We start from the raw sequence: 16,615 nt of genomic DNA, 5'->3' as shown, positions 1-16,615 counted from the left end.
TTAATCCACTTTGGCTCTTTTGTATAGAGCCGGGCACTGCGCACACACAGGCACACAAGCAACTCGAGTTGCTGCCCTCGCAAATGCACTTCTTCCAGACAGACGGACGGACAGTCGTGTGTTTTTCTGTTACAGATGCACCCTCGGCTCATTTACTCCATAATAAGGACACCTTTACACAAACCACGCTCTTAAACAAGCGGCACACGTATTGCCTCACACACAGCGAACATACTTTTTCCATGTATTATGTCAGCAGAGATAATAAGCAAAAGCCATTAGCTGTTGTGTAAGCAGGAGCTAAAAGCCTGCATGGGTTTGTATCATTAGCAGAGAATCTACGAGTGTGTTACGAAAATGAAGCCCCCATTCAGCGCTCTTCATAAAGCTTTCTCTCGTATGCAGTGTGAGAGCGGTGGCCTCTTCTTGCTTTTTTATTTATTTATTTTTATTAATCTAATACTTCGGGTCTTATTAGTCTCATCTTATTATGCCCTTCCTTGCCTAAAGTGCCCTTGGTAAATGAATAAACGTTTATTTATAGTGACAGATGCTATTAAACAATGCTGGAATAGACTTGTGTAATATTGGCAAGCTTAATAACCCTGCTCTAGATTCATGGTGCTACCGAAGCCACATTTACACACTGCATTAACTTGGAATCTTGATTATTATCTTGATTATCAGGTGGTAGAGCGGGTCGTCCACTAATCGTAGGGTTGGCGGTTCGATTCCCGGCCCACGTGACTCCACATGCCGAAGTGTTCTTGGGTAAGACACTGAACCCCAAGTTGCTCCCGATGGCAAGTTAGCGCCTTGCATGGCGGCTCTGCTACCCTTGGTGTGTGTGTGTGTGTGAGAGAGAGAGAATGGGTGAATGAGGCACAGTGTACAGCGCTTTGTAGAACCGCTAAGGGTAAAAATAAATAAATAAATAAATAAAAACCAAGGGAAAAAAAAAACCTCTATGTAAGTGCAGAGCATTTACCATTATTGGAAAGTCTCATGCGTTCTGTAATCTGTGCGTATCTTATATCTGCTTTGCAATATACAAATAAGCTAGCTAGCTAGATAGGTAGCATTTGGAAAGCCAGCCAGCTGTCACCATAGCAGGAGACATCTCACCTGAGTTGAGGTTATTATACAGCTGGTACACACTTTTCCTCTGCAGAGGACAGGGTCGTCTTTTATAGCTGTCTGGTAGGAGGACAACATGATAAGCTGGGTTTGCAGCAAAAGGAATCGTAATAGGAGCTGCCATTCGCACAAACCATCCCCCCACCCCCCACGCACACAAACACACCCCCACACACGGTTTTTTGTTTTAAATAATTGATTTTTTTATTTATATATATATATATATATATATATATATATATATATATATATATATATATATATATATATATATATATATATATTTAAATAAGTCGTTGACGCTGTATCTTGTGGGCAGGTCTTTAACGTCAGCCTGATGCACAGACACTGTACACATGGTGTTTATATCGGCCTGACATCCGATCAGCGGTTCCCTGTTGAGATCCACTCACACTTCCATCACAGTGTGCTTGTTTCAGCCCGTTCGTATTCCCAGCACATATTAAAATATTGAAACACGGGCAGAAGCCTTTAGTGTCGCTGCAGTCACGCCGGAGGATGCCTTTAGCTTCAGTTTCTACACACAGTCAGTAATGCAATTATCATCAGTTTAAACACATGCGCTTCAGCTCCGTGAGGCAAAAGGGGAACAGTTTAATCGGCTTTATTGCGCTTAAACGCAGTACACAAAACGAAAAACAATTTTTTACTGCTCTGAACTTTAATCTTCCTGCTTAAGATACACTTGTTTAATGTTTCTTTCCTTGCTGCCTGGTGTAGTTGTGTAGTAGCCTGCTGCTGGGTGGTGTAGTTGTGTAGTAGCCTGCTGCTGGGTGGTGTAGTTGTGTAGTAGCCTGCTGCTGGGTGGTGTAGTTGTGTAGTAGCCTGCTGCTGGGTGGTGTAGTTGTGTAGTAGCCTGCTGCTGCCTGGTGTAGTTGTGTAGTAGCCTGCTGCTGGATGGTGTAGTTGTGTAGTAGCCTGCTGCTGGGTGGTGTAGTTGTGTAGTAGCCTGCTGCTGGGTGGTGTAGTTGTGTAGTAGGCTGCTGCTGTGTGGTGTAGTTGTGTAGTAGCCTGCTGCTGGATGGTGTAGTTGTGTAGTAGCCTGCTGCTGGATGGTGTAGTTGTGTAGTAGCCTGCTGCTGCGTGGTGTAGTTGTGTAGTAGCCTGCTGCTGGATGGTGTAGTTGTGTAGTAGCCTGCTGCTGGATGGTGTAGTTGTGTAGTAGCCCGCTGCTGCCTGGTGTAGTTGTGTAGTAGCCCGCTGCTGGGTGGTGTAGTTGTGTAGTAGCCCGCTGCTGGGTGGTGTAGTTGTGTAGTAGCCTGCTGCTGGGTGGTGTAGTTGTGTAGTAGCCTGCCGCTGCCTGGTGTAGTTGTGTAGTAGCCTGCTGCTGCCTGGTGTAGTTGTGTAGTAGCCTGCTGCTGCCTGGTGTAGTTGTGTAGTAGCCTGCTGCTGCCTGGTGTAGTTGTGTAGTAGCCTGCTGCTGCCTGGTGTAGTTGTGTAGTAGCCTGCTGCTGCCTGGTGTAGTTGTGTAGTAGCCTGCTGCTGCGTGGTGTAGTTGTGTAGTAGCCTGCTGCTGCGTGGTGTAGTTGTGTAGTAGCCTGCTGCTGGGTGGTGTAGTTGTGTAGTAGCCTGCTGCTGGGTGGTGTAGTTGTGTAGTAGCCTGCTGCTGGGTGGTGTAGTTGTGTAGTAGCCTGCTGCTGGATGGTGTAGTTGTGTAGTAGCCTGCTGCTGGGTGGTGTAGTTGTGTAGTAGCCTGCTTCTTCAACACAAAAGACAAAGGGGACACTCGAGACACGCAGGGAACAATTTAATATTTGATGCAGTTGCTGCATATTTTATTTGTTGGACAGGCAAAACAAACAAAGGGTTGAGTTTATATGTTAAATGTACTGCAAGAAACTTTTTTCTGTTCCCCTTTCTTGGGGATTGCAGACAGTTCTATATTTTAATTTAGTTTTTTTAATATGAAGGTAACCTGAGCCAAATCCGAAACACGCAGTCTATTAAAAACAAACAAACAAATGAAACAAAACAAACAAAAAAATCCTGTTAGTGATGATACAGAAAAGTCTACAAATATCCATCCATCCATATGAACTATTTATCCATCCACATCAGACCCATCCATCCAAATCAGACCCACCCATTCATCCATCCAAATAAGACCCATCCATCCATCCATCCAAATCAGACCCACCCATTCATCCATCCAAATCAGACCCATCCATCCGCTTCGGATATATCCATCCATCCACAGCGGACCTATGCATCCATCCATCCATCCATCTACCCACCCACATCGGACATATTCATCCATTCAAATCAGACCCATCCATCCATCCAAATCAGACCATCCACCCACATCATACTCATCTGTCCAAATTAGACCATCCATCCACATCAGACCCATCCATCTACCCACCCACATCAGACATATCCATCCATTCATCTACCCACCCATATCGGACATATTTATCCATCCATCTACCCACCCCTATCAGACACATCCATCCATTCATCTACCCACCCATATCAGACACATTTATCCATTCATCTACCCACCCACATCAGACACATTTATCCATCCATATCAGAACTATTTATCTATCCACATCAGACCCACACATCCACCCATTCCGCCAACCATCCATCCATTCTTCTCTTTGCTGATCAGTGACTTTACAGCGGTAAAAAGCATGAACATGTCCAGCCTGGACACATCCACATTTGTGCCTTTTGACATTTGAATAAGATTGACAATTAAATTAATGTCTTAAACGAAGCCCACTTTGTGCTCTTAAATGGAGAACTGAGAGGCCTTGTGAATAGGATAATTTTTCTCTTCATACATTTATCTATGTATCTGCCTAAATTAGGCCTGACTGATGCTTCAGAAATGAACCATTTAGATTGCCTTTTTTGTGTGTAATGTCTTTCTTCTTATACCACAAAGTATTCACTATTTGATTTCTGTGGCTCCTACACCAGAAGTGTAATGTGGCACGTCGTTTAAAATACATTTGCAGCCACAATATTATTTGCTAAAAATGATTCCTTCCACACTTGGGCTTTCTCCTTTTTTGCATAGAGGAATTGATAATAGGCATGTATTCCCTCTCATCCACTTACGGATCGTAATGATGGAAAGATGGGGGGAAAAAAGACAAAGGAAAAAAAGGCAGGGAGGGTGATAAGCTTGCTGTTCTTTTCCCTGCTCACCCTCTACCAAATATGAGTTCTGTGTGTGATTGCATTTGAGAGCATGAATTGTGTGTTAAAAGCTTACATGTCTGGCAGCTGGCGTTGAGATTTAGTGTTGCTGTATTTCATGTGAAAGCAACAGCTCATACGATAGCTACTGCAGGTCTCGCATACTTCTACAATACCACACACTAGCAGTAGGAAAGATTACTATTCAGAGGCAGTACAGTCGTAAATGTTTATATTTGGGCTAAAAATTAAAGTAAAAAACGATTCATTGAGGCAAAATATGTCGTGTGTGTATATACAAGGAACATGTGCATGAACAGGAGTCTGCATTAAAATATATGGGGGGGGGGGGGTAATAACCTAAAACATCTTTACAAAAATACTGAGCAAATCAGTTGTCTCAGTCAAATAAAGTTAAGCAAAATAACGCTGACCTGATGAAGCAGGGTCAACATCTTTTTGTCATGGTCCTCGAACCATCCTTGAACAGTTTTTGTAGTGTGGCAGGGCGCATTAATCTGATAAGTTGAAGGGGTGGATTTGGTCTGCAGCATTGTTTAGGTCGGGGGTACGTGTTAAAGTAACATCAACATGAAGGCCAGGACTCGGGGTTTCCCAGCAGAACGTCGTCCAGAGAATCAGACTGCCTCAGCCGGCTTGCCTTCTTACTATAGTGCATCCTGGTGCCGTGTCTTCCCCGGGTAACGACACACGCACGCACACACGGCCGTCCACATGATGTAAAAGAAAATGTGATTCATCAGACCAGACCACCTTCTTTCATTGCTCCATGGTCCAGTTCTGATGCTCATGTGCCCATTGTAGGTGTTTTCAGTGGTGTACAGGGGTCAGCATGGGCACTCTGACCGGTCCGCAGCTACACAGCCCCATACGCAGTGTGCTGTGATGCTCTGTGTGTTCGGACTCCTTTCTGTCATAACCAGCATGAGTTACCAGTTTGTGCCTTCGCTCCCCACTTGCATCAGTGAGACTTGGGCGCCCATGACCCTGTCACCGGTTCACCGGTTGTCCTTCCTTGGACCACTTTTGGTAGGTACTAACCACTGCATACCAGGAACACCCCACAAGACCTGCTGTTTTGGAGATGCTCTGCTCGTCATCTAGCCATAACAATTTGGCCTTTGCCAAAATCACTCAGATCTTTACACTTGCTCATTTTTCCTGCTTCCAACACATCAACTTTGAGAACTGACTGTTCACTTGCTGCCTAATATATCCCACCCCTTGACAGGCATATGATGAGATAATCAATGTTATTCACTTCACCTGTCAGCAGTTTTAATGTTATGGCTGTTTGGTGTATATAAAATCCCTTTTTTTTTTCTTTTTCTTTTTTTTTTTTTTTTTTTTTAACCAAAATGCTTATATATATATATTTTCATTTTTAATGTCCTTCTCCTGCATTTGCAGGCTATAAGATATGGCTTTCTGTAGCATATGTCATCCGAGTGTTTTATTTCCTCGTCAATGTTTAAGTCGTGCTAATGTTGTGGTGTGATTAAATATCTCTTGATCATGCTGTTGAAAGACCAGAGGCAGTCCCGCTGCCGGCCTGTTATGTAGCCCATCAGTCATTCTCTTTCAATCAATGTTTATTTCATCTTCCATTCCCTTTAGTAGTGCTCTGACAGCCTGGGCATCTACAAATGTATCATCTAGGGAGTGCGAGACTGAAAACTATATAAAGTGGAGCTTTTTCAGAATCAAGAGTGTGCCACTTTCTGCTCTTCTGGGTAATTAATTGACCGTTTGTTGTGTAATTACAGTGGCAGGGTTTCTTACTGGACCATGCATGGTAGATGTTCGGGTTCAAGTCTGGGAGCTGTTTTGTTCCCTTGCGGCTGAGAGGTGATGGTAATGAAAGAGCATTTCGAGGAAGTTTTATCGATAAATCACTTTGCCCATGCTTATTACCCCTTACACGCCCATAACCTTGTGAGAACCTGTGAAATTTTCATCCAGTGGCCTCATGTAGAAGATTTACTTACATACTTTTCTGTTTGTACGTTTATATCTACGTACCTTCCTGATTGAAGTTGTAATTAATGATGGGTATTTAAAAGTCATTTGGTACTCCTATACACCAAAAAGTGAGTAACTGATACTTAAAAACTGATTGTTTTTGCTTTACCAGCACAACGTAGCAAAAGCTTGGCAGCTGATACATTATAATACATTCAAATGTTAATGTGTCTATCATTTGAAAACAGACAGAACAACATTAGCAATAGTGCTCCACTAAATTCACTCCGAGTTCATCCGCAGTCCCTGCATGCTCTCAGTAAAGCACACTGGAAGTAGCTGAAGCAAATGCACAAGATCAGGACATAGTCCTGGTTTAGAGAGGCTGTAAACAGATCTTCTTCCTTTCTTTTACAATACCTTATAAGATTCTCGTGTGTGTGTGTGTGTGTGTCTCCTGTGCTACTGATACAGTAGGCTGATTGCAGTAGGGCCATGTTCTCTACATTAGCTGCTTTGAGCTACTCGTCTGTTGTGATGCAGAGCTATGATATCAGCCCCACCTATACGCACCTGACTGATTAACCAATTCATCCTGACTTTCTCTGGGGCCAATCAATGCAGCTGAGAGAGGGAGAGAGAGAGAAATTCAGAGCCTTATTAATCCCCATGGGGCAGTTAGTTCTGACTGTCATGGTGCGCTCTCTCTCTCTCTCTCTCTCTCTCTCTCTCTCTCTCTCTATATATATATATATATATATATATATATATATATATATATATATATATATATATATATATATATATATATATATATATATAAACAATTAATTTGCATACATACAAATACTCAAAATACACATATATAGAGAAGGAAAAAATAAATGAGGATTAATAGTATTTATTACATCAACGAATTACAGGCACATAAGTAAATTTGTAACGGTTTGTGGAGCACCTGATTGTCCTTAAACGCCGCCCAAGTGGCATCCACTCCAAACAAAAGTGCAAAAGGTGTGTGCCGTCTCCCGTTATTTTATGCGCCGTCCTCAACACTTGCTGTTCAAAATAAGATGCAAGACTACGTAAAGGAGCACCCATAATTTTTGAGCCCGTGTTCACAATACCTCGCAGGCAAATTTTTTGTTCTTCATAGACGATGAAGAAAACCAACGTATGATCGAGAAAGACAGAATACTTTTGAGGAAAGAATTATAAAAAGACATATAAAGACTCTGTACATTAAAGGAGTTAAGCTTCCTCAACACAAACACATCTTTGGTGTGATTTTTAAAAAATGTATTTTTATAAATAATGGTATCAGTATTTAATTTTTAATCAAACTTCAATGTGTTATCAAAAATGATCCCAAAACACTTGTATTCCTCTACTACATTCACCTGTGTACCGTCAATAGTCACAGGTTGAAGTGAAAGTGTTTTCTTACTAAAATTGCTAACCATCTTTTTACTCTTTGACACTTTCAAGTCTAGTTTCATTCTGTTTGGCCAAGAGATAAAATCGGACCATGTTCCTGGTCTGAATGTGAACGCAAGACAAGAACAGCAGTTTCATCTGCTTATTTTAACAGATAACTGTTATCTTGTAAACTCTGATGATCATTAGTGTATAATATTAAAAAAAAAAAATTGGAGAAAGTACACAGCCTTGTGGTGAACCTACAGTAGTGTTTAACGTGCCCGATAAAACCCCATTAACCCTAAACCTTTGTTGCCTATCTGTTAAAAAGTTCATAATCCATGACACTAAACCATGATTAAAATTAAACTCACCAATAAGATTCCCTAAAACAGCTGGTTGCAGAGTGTTAAACGCTGACTGGAAGTCCACAAACAAAAGCCATGCAAACTCCCCACTATATTCCAGATGTTGATAGAGTATTTAACAAAAACAGTTTTGCATCATCCACGCCTCTTCCAGCGCGATATGCAAACTGCAGCGGATCTAAAGCCGGGCCATTACCTGTCATCATATGCTTTTTTATCTCTTTTTCAAAAGCCTTCGTGACCGAAGAGGTCAAGGCAATAGGATGATAGTCAATAAAATAATCTGGCTTAGCTTGGAACAATAGTTGAGCTTTTCTACAGATCAGGTACCAACCCTAATTCCAAGGAAGACTGAAAAAGTACATGGAGAACTCCACTACGCTGTTCAGTACCGTCCGGACCTGGGGCCTTATTAAGCGCTGTGGCCTACAACTGTCTCGATATATTAAAAGCATTCAGTTTAAAATTATTCGAAGAACTCAGTGCGTCTTTAAAATCTACACGGACTGTAGCAAGTGTATCGAAATGGGCGAGGAATGAATTAAACTCATGCGATCAAATAAAATCTGTGTCATAGTTTCCCATTAATGTATACCGATTCAGTACCAGTGTATTCACTGCAGCTATACTCTTAATTCCCATCCAGGCAGCTCGAAGATTACCGCCTTGCATAAACACCCCCTCAATCTTATTTTTATAATTACTTTTAGCAATTTTTATTGCTTTTTCAACTTCCCTATTTATCTGGGGGTTTTTTTTTTCCTCCTCATTAGTCCCCGAGAGAAATACTCTTCTTCTTCCTATTCAGTATACTCTTTAACTCCTTCGTGACCCAAGGATATAAAGAAATCAACACAGAAAGTGATATCATTCGAAACAGAAAGCACCTGTTCATTCAAAGCAGAAACATGTATTCAAAAACACATTCCAAACTGTGCAGTCAAAACAACCCTTTAAAACATCAATATTAGAGCAGGTCCAAATTGTACTTCTCTCTTCTCTTGCTTTATAATGGGAGTGTATACAGAAGACAGCTATATTATGATCAGCTGGACCATGAGGAGGTATAGACAGAGACCTGTAAGCTCCAGGAATCGGGCCATAACATCTATCTAAAATTTTATCAGCACGAGTAGCGCATGTAACATATTGGTAGTAACCCTTTAAATATTTATCCATAATACAGTGGTTAAAATCAATTTAGGCGCATCTGGAGATAAACTGTCCAGTTGATCAGGGTATTTTTTAGTAATGCCACATCAGCTTTAGCATGTGGAGATGTATATATCCATCCATCCATCTTCTATAGCGCTTATCCTTTTCAGGGTCACGGGGAACCTGGAGCCTATCCCAGGGAGCATGGGGCACAAGGCGGGGTACACCCTGGACTGGGTGCCAATCCATCACGGGGCACAATCACACACCCATTCATACACTACGGACACTTCGGACACGCCAATCAGCCTACCGTGCATGTCTTTGGACTGGGGGAGGAAACCCCCGAAGCACGGGGAGAACACGCAAACTCCGCACACACAGGGCCACGGCGAGAATCGAACACCCAACCCTGGAGGTCTGAGGCGATCAGCTTTCCTTGATCTAAACACACACACACACACCACCACCACGTTCTTTCCTTCTTGTGTGTTTATCTCTGTCCAGCTGGATAGGTACTCCAAAGCCCTAACTATCATCAATTGAGTCATCCAGCCAAATTTCGGTGAACACCATCATGTGCATATTTCTGTATCCGTGCATGAAACTCACATCGGCCTGCAGTTCGTCCAGTTTATGGTGAAGCCTAAGAGTATTCCAGGCAGCAGGGTGAATCTTTCAACCCTCTTCAATCTGTATTGAAGTCTACCCCGGTTCCCACGTTTCCTCCTTATTCTCCTTTTCAGACCCTGGGTATTCTCAGAAGGCCGGGTTAGTTCTTCAGGAATATTCCAAGAGGGATCGACAGCACCAGCGTTCAAACAACCCCAACAGGAACTCCCTGGACATCACAGGCACGCTCTCTGGCAAAACTCCTCCCTAGGCCAAAACCGAGGCCGCTCTTCCTCCCTTGAACAAACCTTGCACAAACTTATCATATTCACTTAAAAAAGACGTCTCGCTCACGGGAGTCGAGGCAAAAAAAAAAAGATGATGAGAACACCTTAAAAGGCACGTTGGCGCAAAAATATTAAAGCGCACACACCGCACAACCAGTGCCCGGAAGTTCTCCCAGCAATCCGAAGAGAGAGAGTGATTTGCTGGAGGTTGAGTTTTAATTAGCTGATAGGCATCGCAGTGTGTGTCAGTGGATGTTTTACTAATTACCACCCACATTGTGTGCTTAATTACTTCCCTTCTCTGAGCGATATGTGTCTCACTTCTCTTTAATATTTGTTTGGCTTTAGTTTGTGGTCGGAATGCATGATAGCTCAGGATTTGTTTTTTTTTTTTTTGTTTCTGAGGAGCTCTGTGATTGCTCGATACCAATTTTAATGAAATAACAAAGGTATTGGGCTTGTCATTTGCTTAAATTAAAAATAGTCATGTTTGCCGACTCCTGATTTATGTTTGCTAATACTCATTAGCTGTGCTTTCCACAGGCTTAATCATTAGATACACACTATATGGCCAAAACTATGTGGACACCTCTCCTAATTTATGAGTTTCAGATGAATTGGAATCGATTGAGAGCTAGGACTTCTCATCCATCACCGGTGGCTTACATCACTAATGCTCTGTTGACTGAATGGGCACAAATTCCTACAGACTCGCTCCAAAACTCCAAATGAATGCCCTTGAGTTTCCAATGGGATGTCCAACAAGCTCTCATAGCTACTTCTCCACCTGAAAATCACTCCCTGCTGCTGAGGATGGCTTGCATGGATACCCTAAAGATCACCGTGAGATTGCTGTTGATGGTACCACACGGTTACCCTAAAGATGGCTGTGGATGTTTTTTTTTTTTTCTTGGACAGCCTAAAGGCCGCACTTGCTGAAAACAATGTAAACTCAAGTCTTGATCATTGAACAGTCACTTGAATAACTTCACTTTGATACAGTAGACATAAATTTATAATCCAACTGAAGTCAGAAATGACTCCAACGCTCATACTGACATTCCTTTCAACACACCTAGCACCGCTTGACTTGATATTACACAGTTATAGAAGAGAAATGATTTATATTCGCTGTATCCAGTGTCACTCAGAAGAGGTTCCTGTTTGAGTGTCATGTAAGGGAGTTTTTCCTCATCACCATCACCTCCAGTTTGCTAATAAGAGGTAGAATTATCAATTGAAACCTTACACCTGGAGTTCTGTAAAGCTGCTTCATGGCAATGTCTATAGTTAAACGCGCTATACGAATCAAATTAAATTGGTATAAAGCGTGACGGCGGGGTGTCCACATACTTTTGCCCGCATCGTGTAATTTGATGGTTTTGGGTTTCGCTGATTTGATGACGTGTCCCTGAATCCGTCCGTTCATCAGCAGTCGTTCGCTTTAGACCCGTATACACACTCCTCATGCTCCAGCGCATCGGTGTTGCCGTCGAAGTCGATCGATGGATTATTTGTCCGTTCACAACACGTTAAGTATTTTTATATATGGTTTTAAAAGTGTCTCCCGTCGTCTTGCATTAGCACGGGTCCCTGCTGAGAATAACGTGCACATCACGTGGGGGTTCGGATACACAGTCGATATGACTGCACGCTGAATGAGTGCCTGTAATGTGTTTGCTGGTGTGTTGCACTGTGCGTAATGAATGTGTGGGGCCAGTTTTGACAGCCTACTGGTAGTCATGATGAACAGATCGATACTGCATATCTTAATCTTGCCAGTTTCTCTCTCTCTCTCTCTCTCTCTCTCTCACACACACAAACACACACGCCGAGAACCTTTATAGTCACTCTGCTTGCTGTGGTGTGTGTTTCTCTTCATTTCTGCGTGGAAGTAAAGGACTATGTAGAAGGTTGAGGGGTTGTAGAGATGGGTTAATGCATAATGCAGTGGATCTCTCACCCTGCTGTGTTCTTGTATTAAATGTTGAACAGTTTGAATTTTCAACGCGTTTCTTCGGACGCTCAAGAACATCGGACCGGATATCGTTTAAAAATATTACATTTATGATTAGTTTCTCTGTAAATATTCATATTTACACGTCTGTGTCTTGTCTCTTAGCGCTGTGCGAGTTGCTTAACGAGAAGCCCAGCTTCGTTTCGGTCTCTGTTGCGCCAGAGCTAAAAGACCGTGTACGTACGTATACGCGTGTGAAAGAGATAAAGACGTGGTCCGTACCTTTTGCTTGCTATATATAGCACGAATCAGCCAATTTGTTCCCGTTATACCGGGAGCATGAATTCTTAATAATGTTCTGCCACCGGGCCAGCTGATTGCAATTAGATCATTAAGGCTTTTATTTTCTCATGGCCAAGCTTCCACAGGACGTCTTGACAGATTATTCACATTTCCCCACAGCTCCTTGTGCAATAGTTAACAATCAGTAATGAAATGTTATAAAAGTCTTCCTTTTTTCTACTTCGTCTTTCTTTTCGTTCCCCACTGAAGTGCGTGAGGAGTGTGAGCCTCCGGAAGAGCCGCCTGCTCCCTGTGAGTGTGTAATGAGTGTGAGTTGTGCTACTTTCGCAGTGATCTGTACCCCTTTGTGCTCCGTGAATCCTACTCTTTAATGTTATGCTCAGTCAATTCCCAGTTGCTCTTGCCCGCCTTATCGTGTTAATGTCCGCTAAATAAACGTGCTGGAGTTGATGATACTTTCAGCAACAGTCGATTTCATTAGCTTTGCCTCCGATTTATTTATTTATTTGGTCGCGCTGCACTATTTTGAGATAAGTGTACACTAGAGATGAACATTTTGGTCATTTTGACACAGCTGGTGCTCAGATTCTCGGTGAAGGGATTGATGTATGCGTAACTGTGAGAGAGACATTCTTTCCATCTGGCTAGAATGGCAGTCTTCTTGAAGCCTGTTGCTAGCTACTGACGCAGAGTTGGCTTATGAGAAGAGGATACAGCGGCTGATTATGAAAGGAACGTCTGTCAGGTGAAGTCTTTTACGATGCCAAAGCCTGATATGGGGTCTGCTGCGTATCAGAACAGGCTTTCAGACAGGGCGGCGTGCACCGATTCAGATCAGTCGCGCTTTTGAAACCAAAGCGTCTGAGCTGGCCGTCCAGGTCCAGTGATCGGTCAGTAAAGAAGTGACTGAATGGACAGGAGGACGGAAACCATCTGACTGTGTCTGATACACTCCTCCTAAAACATTTATCACCACAGTATTTGTCTTAGTGAATCTTTATCGGTACACCTTCATAGGCAGTGGGGGCTCAGTGGATAAGGCTCTGGTTTTCTGATCAGACTATCAGGGGTTTAAGCTCCAGCACCGCCAAGCTGCCACTGTTCCAGGAGCACCGGATCATGGCCGACCGCGCACTCTGATCCCGCGCTCTAACTCCAACTTCCTAACAAGCTGCCATATAAATATATATATACAGTGTCCGTTTTGGGTTTACTCTAGGTTCTCCGGTTTCCTCCCACCTCCCAAAAACATGCCCGTCGGTGGATTGGCTACTCAACATTGTCCCTAGTTGTGAAAGACTGCGTGTGAATGTGTGTGCATGTTGTCCTGAGACGATCCACGGTGTGTTCCCGTGGTCGGCTCTAGATCCACTGACCAGGAAAAAGCAGTTCATGAACATGGATGTATGAATGAATCACAGTGTCGAAAGAAGCAGAAGAGTTTTGTTTAAAGTGTGGGCTCGCACGTTTGTATCATTTTTTGGCATCAAAATGCTGTTTATCCAGAGTCTAAGTGTGTACCACAAACCGCGTTCAGGGATCCCACTCCTGGCACTGATACTGGTGTTCCAGATCCTCGACTCGTGCTCGAAAAAATGTTTAATCTTTCTCACATTAGACAAACGGCAAAATCAGTAGCATCCTCATCTCAGTCAAATTGCCAGCAGTGTTTTGGACCGGACAACAGTGAGATCCTTCTACTGTCTTTAAAGAATCCAAAAACTCAAGCTTTCTGATGTTTCTTTTGGACGGCTTTCAGAAACAGTTCTGATGAAGTATAAACAAGGCTTAAGTTCTCACCCAGTTCCACTGCAAGTTTACATTCATTTACTGTCATTCTCTCTCTCTCTCTCTCTCTCTCTCTCTCTCTCTCTCTCTCTCTCTCTCTCTCTCACTCAGACTTGGTTCCACCACATTTATTGCTTGTATGTTTTAGGAAGGGTTGCCTTTCCTCTGTTTGTGTTGGAGCGAGACAGAGATTCGTAGATTAACCCTGCGTTTTATTCCTCGCCGTTCAGCCCATCACTAGCCAGCCGCGATAATTAGCGCACACTTACCCGACTTCCTCTCGGGACTCGCACTTCTCTTAATCGGACACGTTGAACAATTAAACTTACTCTAAAAATCACTAATTCGGTTTCCTGCCCGCTCGTTCCTGTCGCCATTCTCCAGCTCTTCCCTTATTGGTCCTGACTGAATGAGCGTGCCGATGTGTTTGCTTCCATAATTAAATTAAAGGCGGGGGGGGGATACTGTTATTGGATCTACCTGATTTTGAAACGCACAAAAATGTACGTCTCGTTCAAAAATCTTCATTACTGAAGCTGGATGCCAGTTTAGATAAAACCCCACAGTTTGGATTGCTGTGTAATTCCTTGCGTGTGTGTGTATGAAGAATGAGACGCTATCGTTGGTTCTACTTGTATAGACTTGATGTGCAGATTGGTGTATACAGGTGGGATGTAGTAAGACTCGGACTTGCAGTACATATAACGTGCTCGGAATTCGTGTACATTTAAATAGTGACCTCGAGATATTCAATATTTCTTTTTTGTTATTTAGAATTCTTTGGAAATCTAAAGCGTTCGTTTTGTTTTTGTTGTTGTTTGTTTAGTTTTTTTTGAATCCTGTATTTTCAGTGTTGTCTCAGATTTTCTGACCCCCTCTGTATGTGTGTACTGTGTGTGTGTGTGTGTGTGAGAGAGAGACAGAGCGAGAATGCTGACCTCCTTCAGCTCACAGCTTTTAGTCTCATCTCATTCTCCATGGCTGTCTTGCCAATTACCAATCCTTTTACACTCCCGCTGTGACCATGGCAAACACTTTCTTAGTCCTACACACACGGAATACAGGATCTCACCCCACACACCTCTCTGACACGACCCCATGCCATAGTCAACTCTTGTCCCTAGACACACGTGTTTACAGAATGTCGTCATCTGCTCCTAGGAGGTCAACACGTCAGTCAACCCCATGAGTCTTTATTAAGTAGACCACACCTCCCGTGCGGCTGTTTTCTTTCATTATTCAGTGTTGTCGTGGCTGTTTGCGTCTATGCTGAGCAGACTCTGATTGACTGACTAGTGGTGCAATTAACTACATTGCTGGGTTTGTGTTGTGTTTCAGAACAAATCTCTCATTAGTACACATTAAGAACCTTCTTGCTTTATTTGTCTCCACATCTGTGCGTGTGCTATTTCGTTCTTCTTTGTAATTAAACACTGTACTTTTTTTGTTGTTTTTTTTTTCAGTCCCGTTTTCCGTACATATATGGTGTTTACCAAACAACCTTATCAAATGATGCGTACCAGCTCACGCTCGTGTTACGACCAACTGTTCTCTGTACATCATGATGTTCTTGCCATTAAGTGTGCGCTGTAGCTGCTCAAGACAAACATCCGTGTGCCAGTGTACACTCGTGATGAGCTGTTTAAGCGTATGTGAGCGTAAGTCGTTTATCCGTTACTGACGTGTGTGGGTCTTTACAGCCCGGCGAGATGAGGAGGAGCTCGAGGAGAAGAAATTCATTAAGAAGAGAATCAAAGAGCTGAAAGTGCTGGATCCTAAGATCGCCCAGAACCTGTGTAAGTACACATCCTGGAGTTTTTCCTCCACTCCCTCACAAAGGTTTGTGACACCTGACCATTACACCCATTGTGCTTGTTGAACATCCCAATCGTATAATAAGCTCCACTCTTCCGGGAAGGGTTTCCACTAGATTTTGGAGCGTGGCTGTGGGGATGTGTGATCATTCAGCTACAAGAGCATTAGTGAAGTCAGGCTCTGATGTTGGATGAAGAGATCTGGGGTGCAATCGGCGGTCCAGTTCATCCCAAAGGTGTTCAGTGATGTTGAGGTCAGGGCTCTGTACAGGACACTCGCGTTCTTCCACTTCAAACTGCCATGCTTGAAGAGGTTTGGGAACAATACACAATTTAGTGCTTCTCACTTTGGCAACAGGTTCGGGAAGGCCCACTTATGGGTGTGATGGTCAGATGCACACATACTTTTGGCCATATAGTGTATATTCGCACTCTCTCATCACTTCATCTGCATTTCCAGGCTCATTTCACACACTGTCGAGCTTCTTATGCGTCTTACTTTAGCCGTGGTTTCGAGAGGAAACGATGCTCTCCTGTTGAGGGGCTGGCGAATACCGTTCTGCTGTTCTAGGTGAAATATAAACAGACATGAGAAAATGTTTTACCAAAGTATGCTTTACT

General features: G+C 43.0%; 1 protein-coding gene across 3 annotated transcripts in view; it reads left to right on the top strand.

The window, feature by feature from the left end:
• Positions 1 to 16,615, top strand: part of diaph3 (diaphanous-related formin 3) — a 361,935-nt gene that overhangs the window by 200,043 nt on the left and 145,277 nt on the right. For all 3 annotated transcript variants that reach the window (XM_053683159.1, XM_053683158.1, XM_053683157.1), the window contains one exon: positions 15,881 to 15,976. In XM_053683159.1, the coding sequence (XP_053539134.1) occupies positions 15,881 to 15,976 (96 nt within the window). The remainder of the gene's footprint in view (positions 1 to 15,880; positions 15,977 to 16,615) is intronic.

Source organism: Ictalurus punctatus, chromosome 10, assembly GCF_001660625.3.
Source record: "Ictalurus punctatus breed USDA103 chromosome 10, Coco_2.0, whole genome shotgun sequence".
NCBI classification, from domain to species: Eukaryota; Metazoa; Chordata; class Actinopteri; order Siluriformes; family Ictaluridae; genus Ictalurus; species Ictalurus punctatus.
Note: the sequence above shows the minus strand (reverse complement) of the source record. Positions and strands in the feature narration are given on the sequence as shown.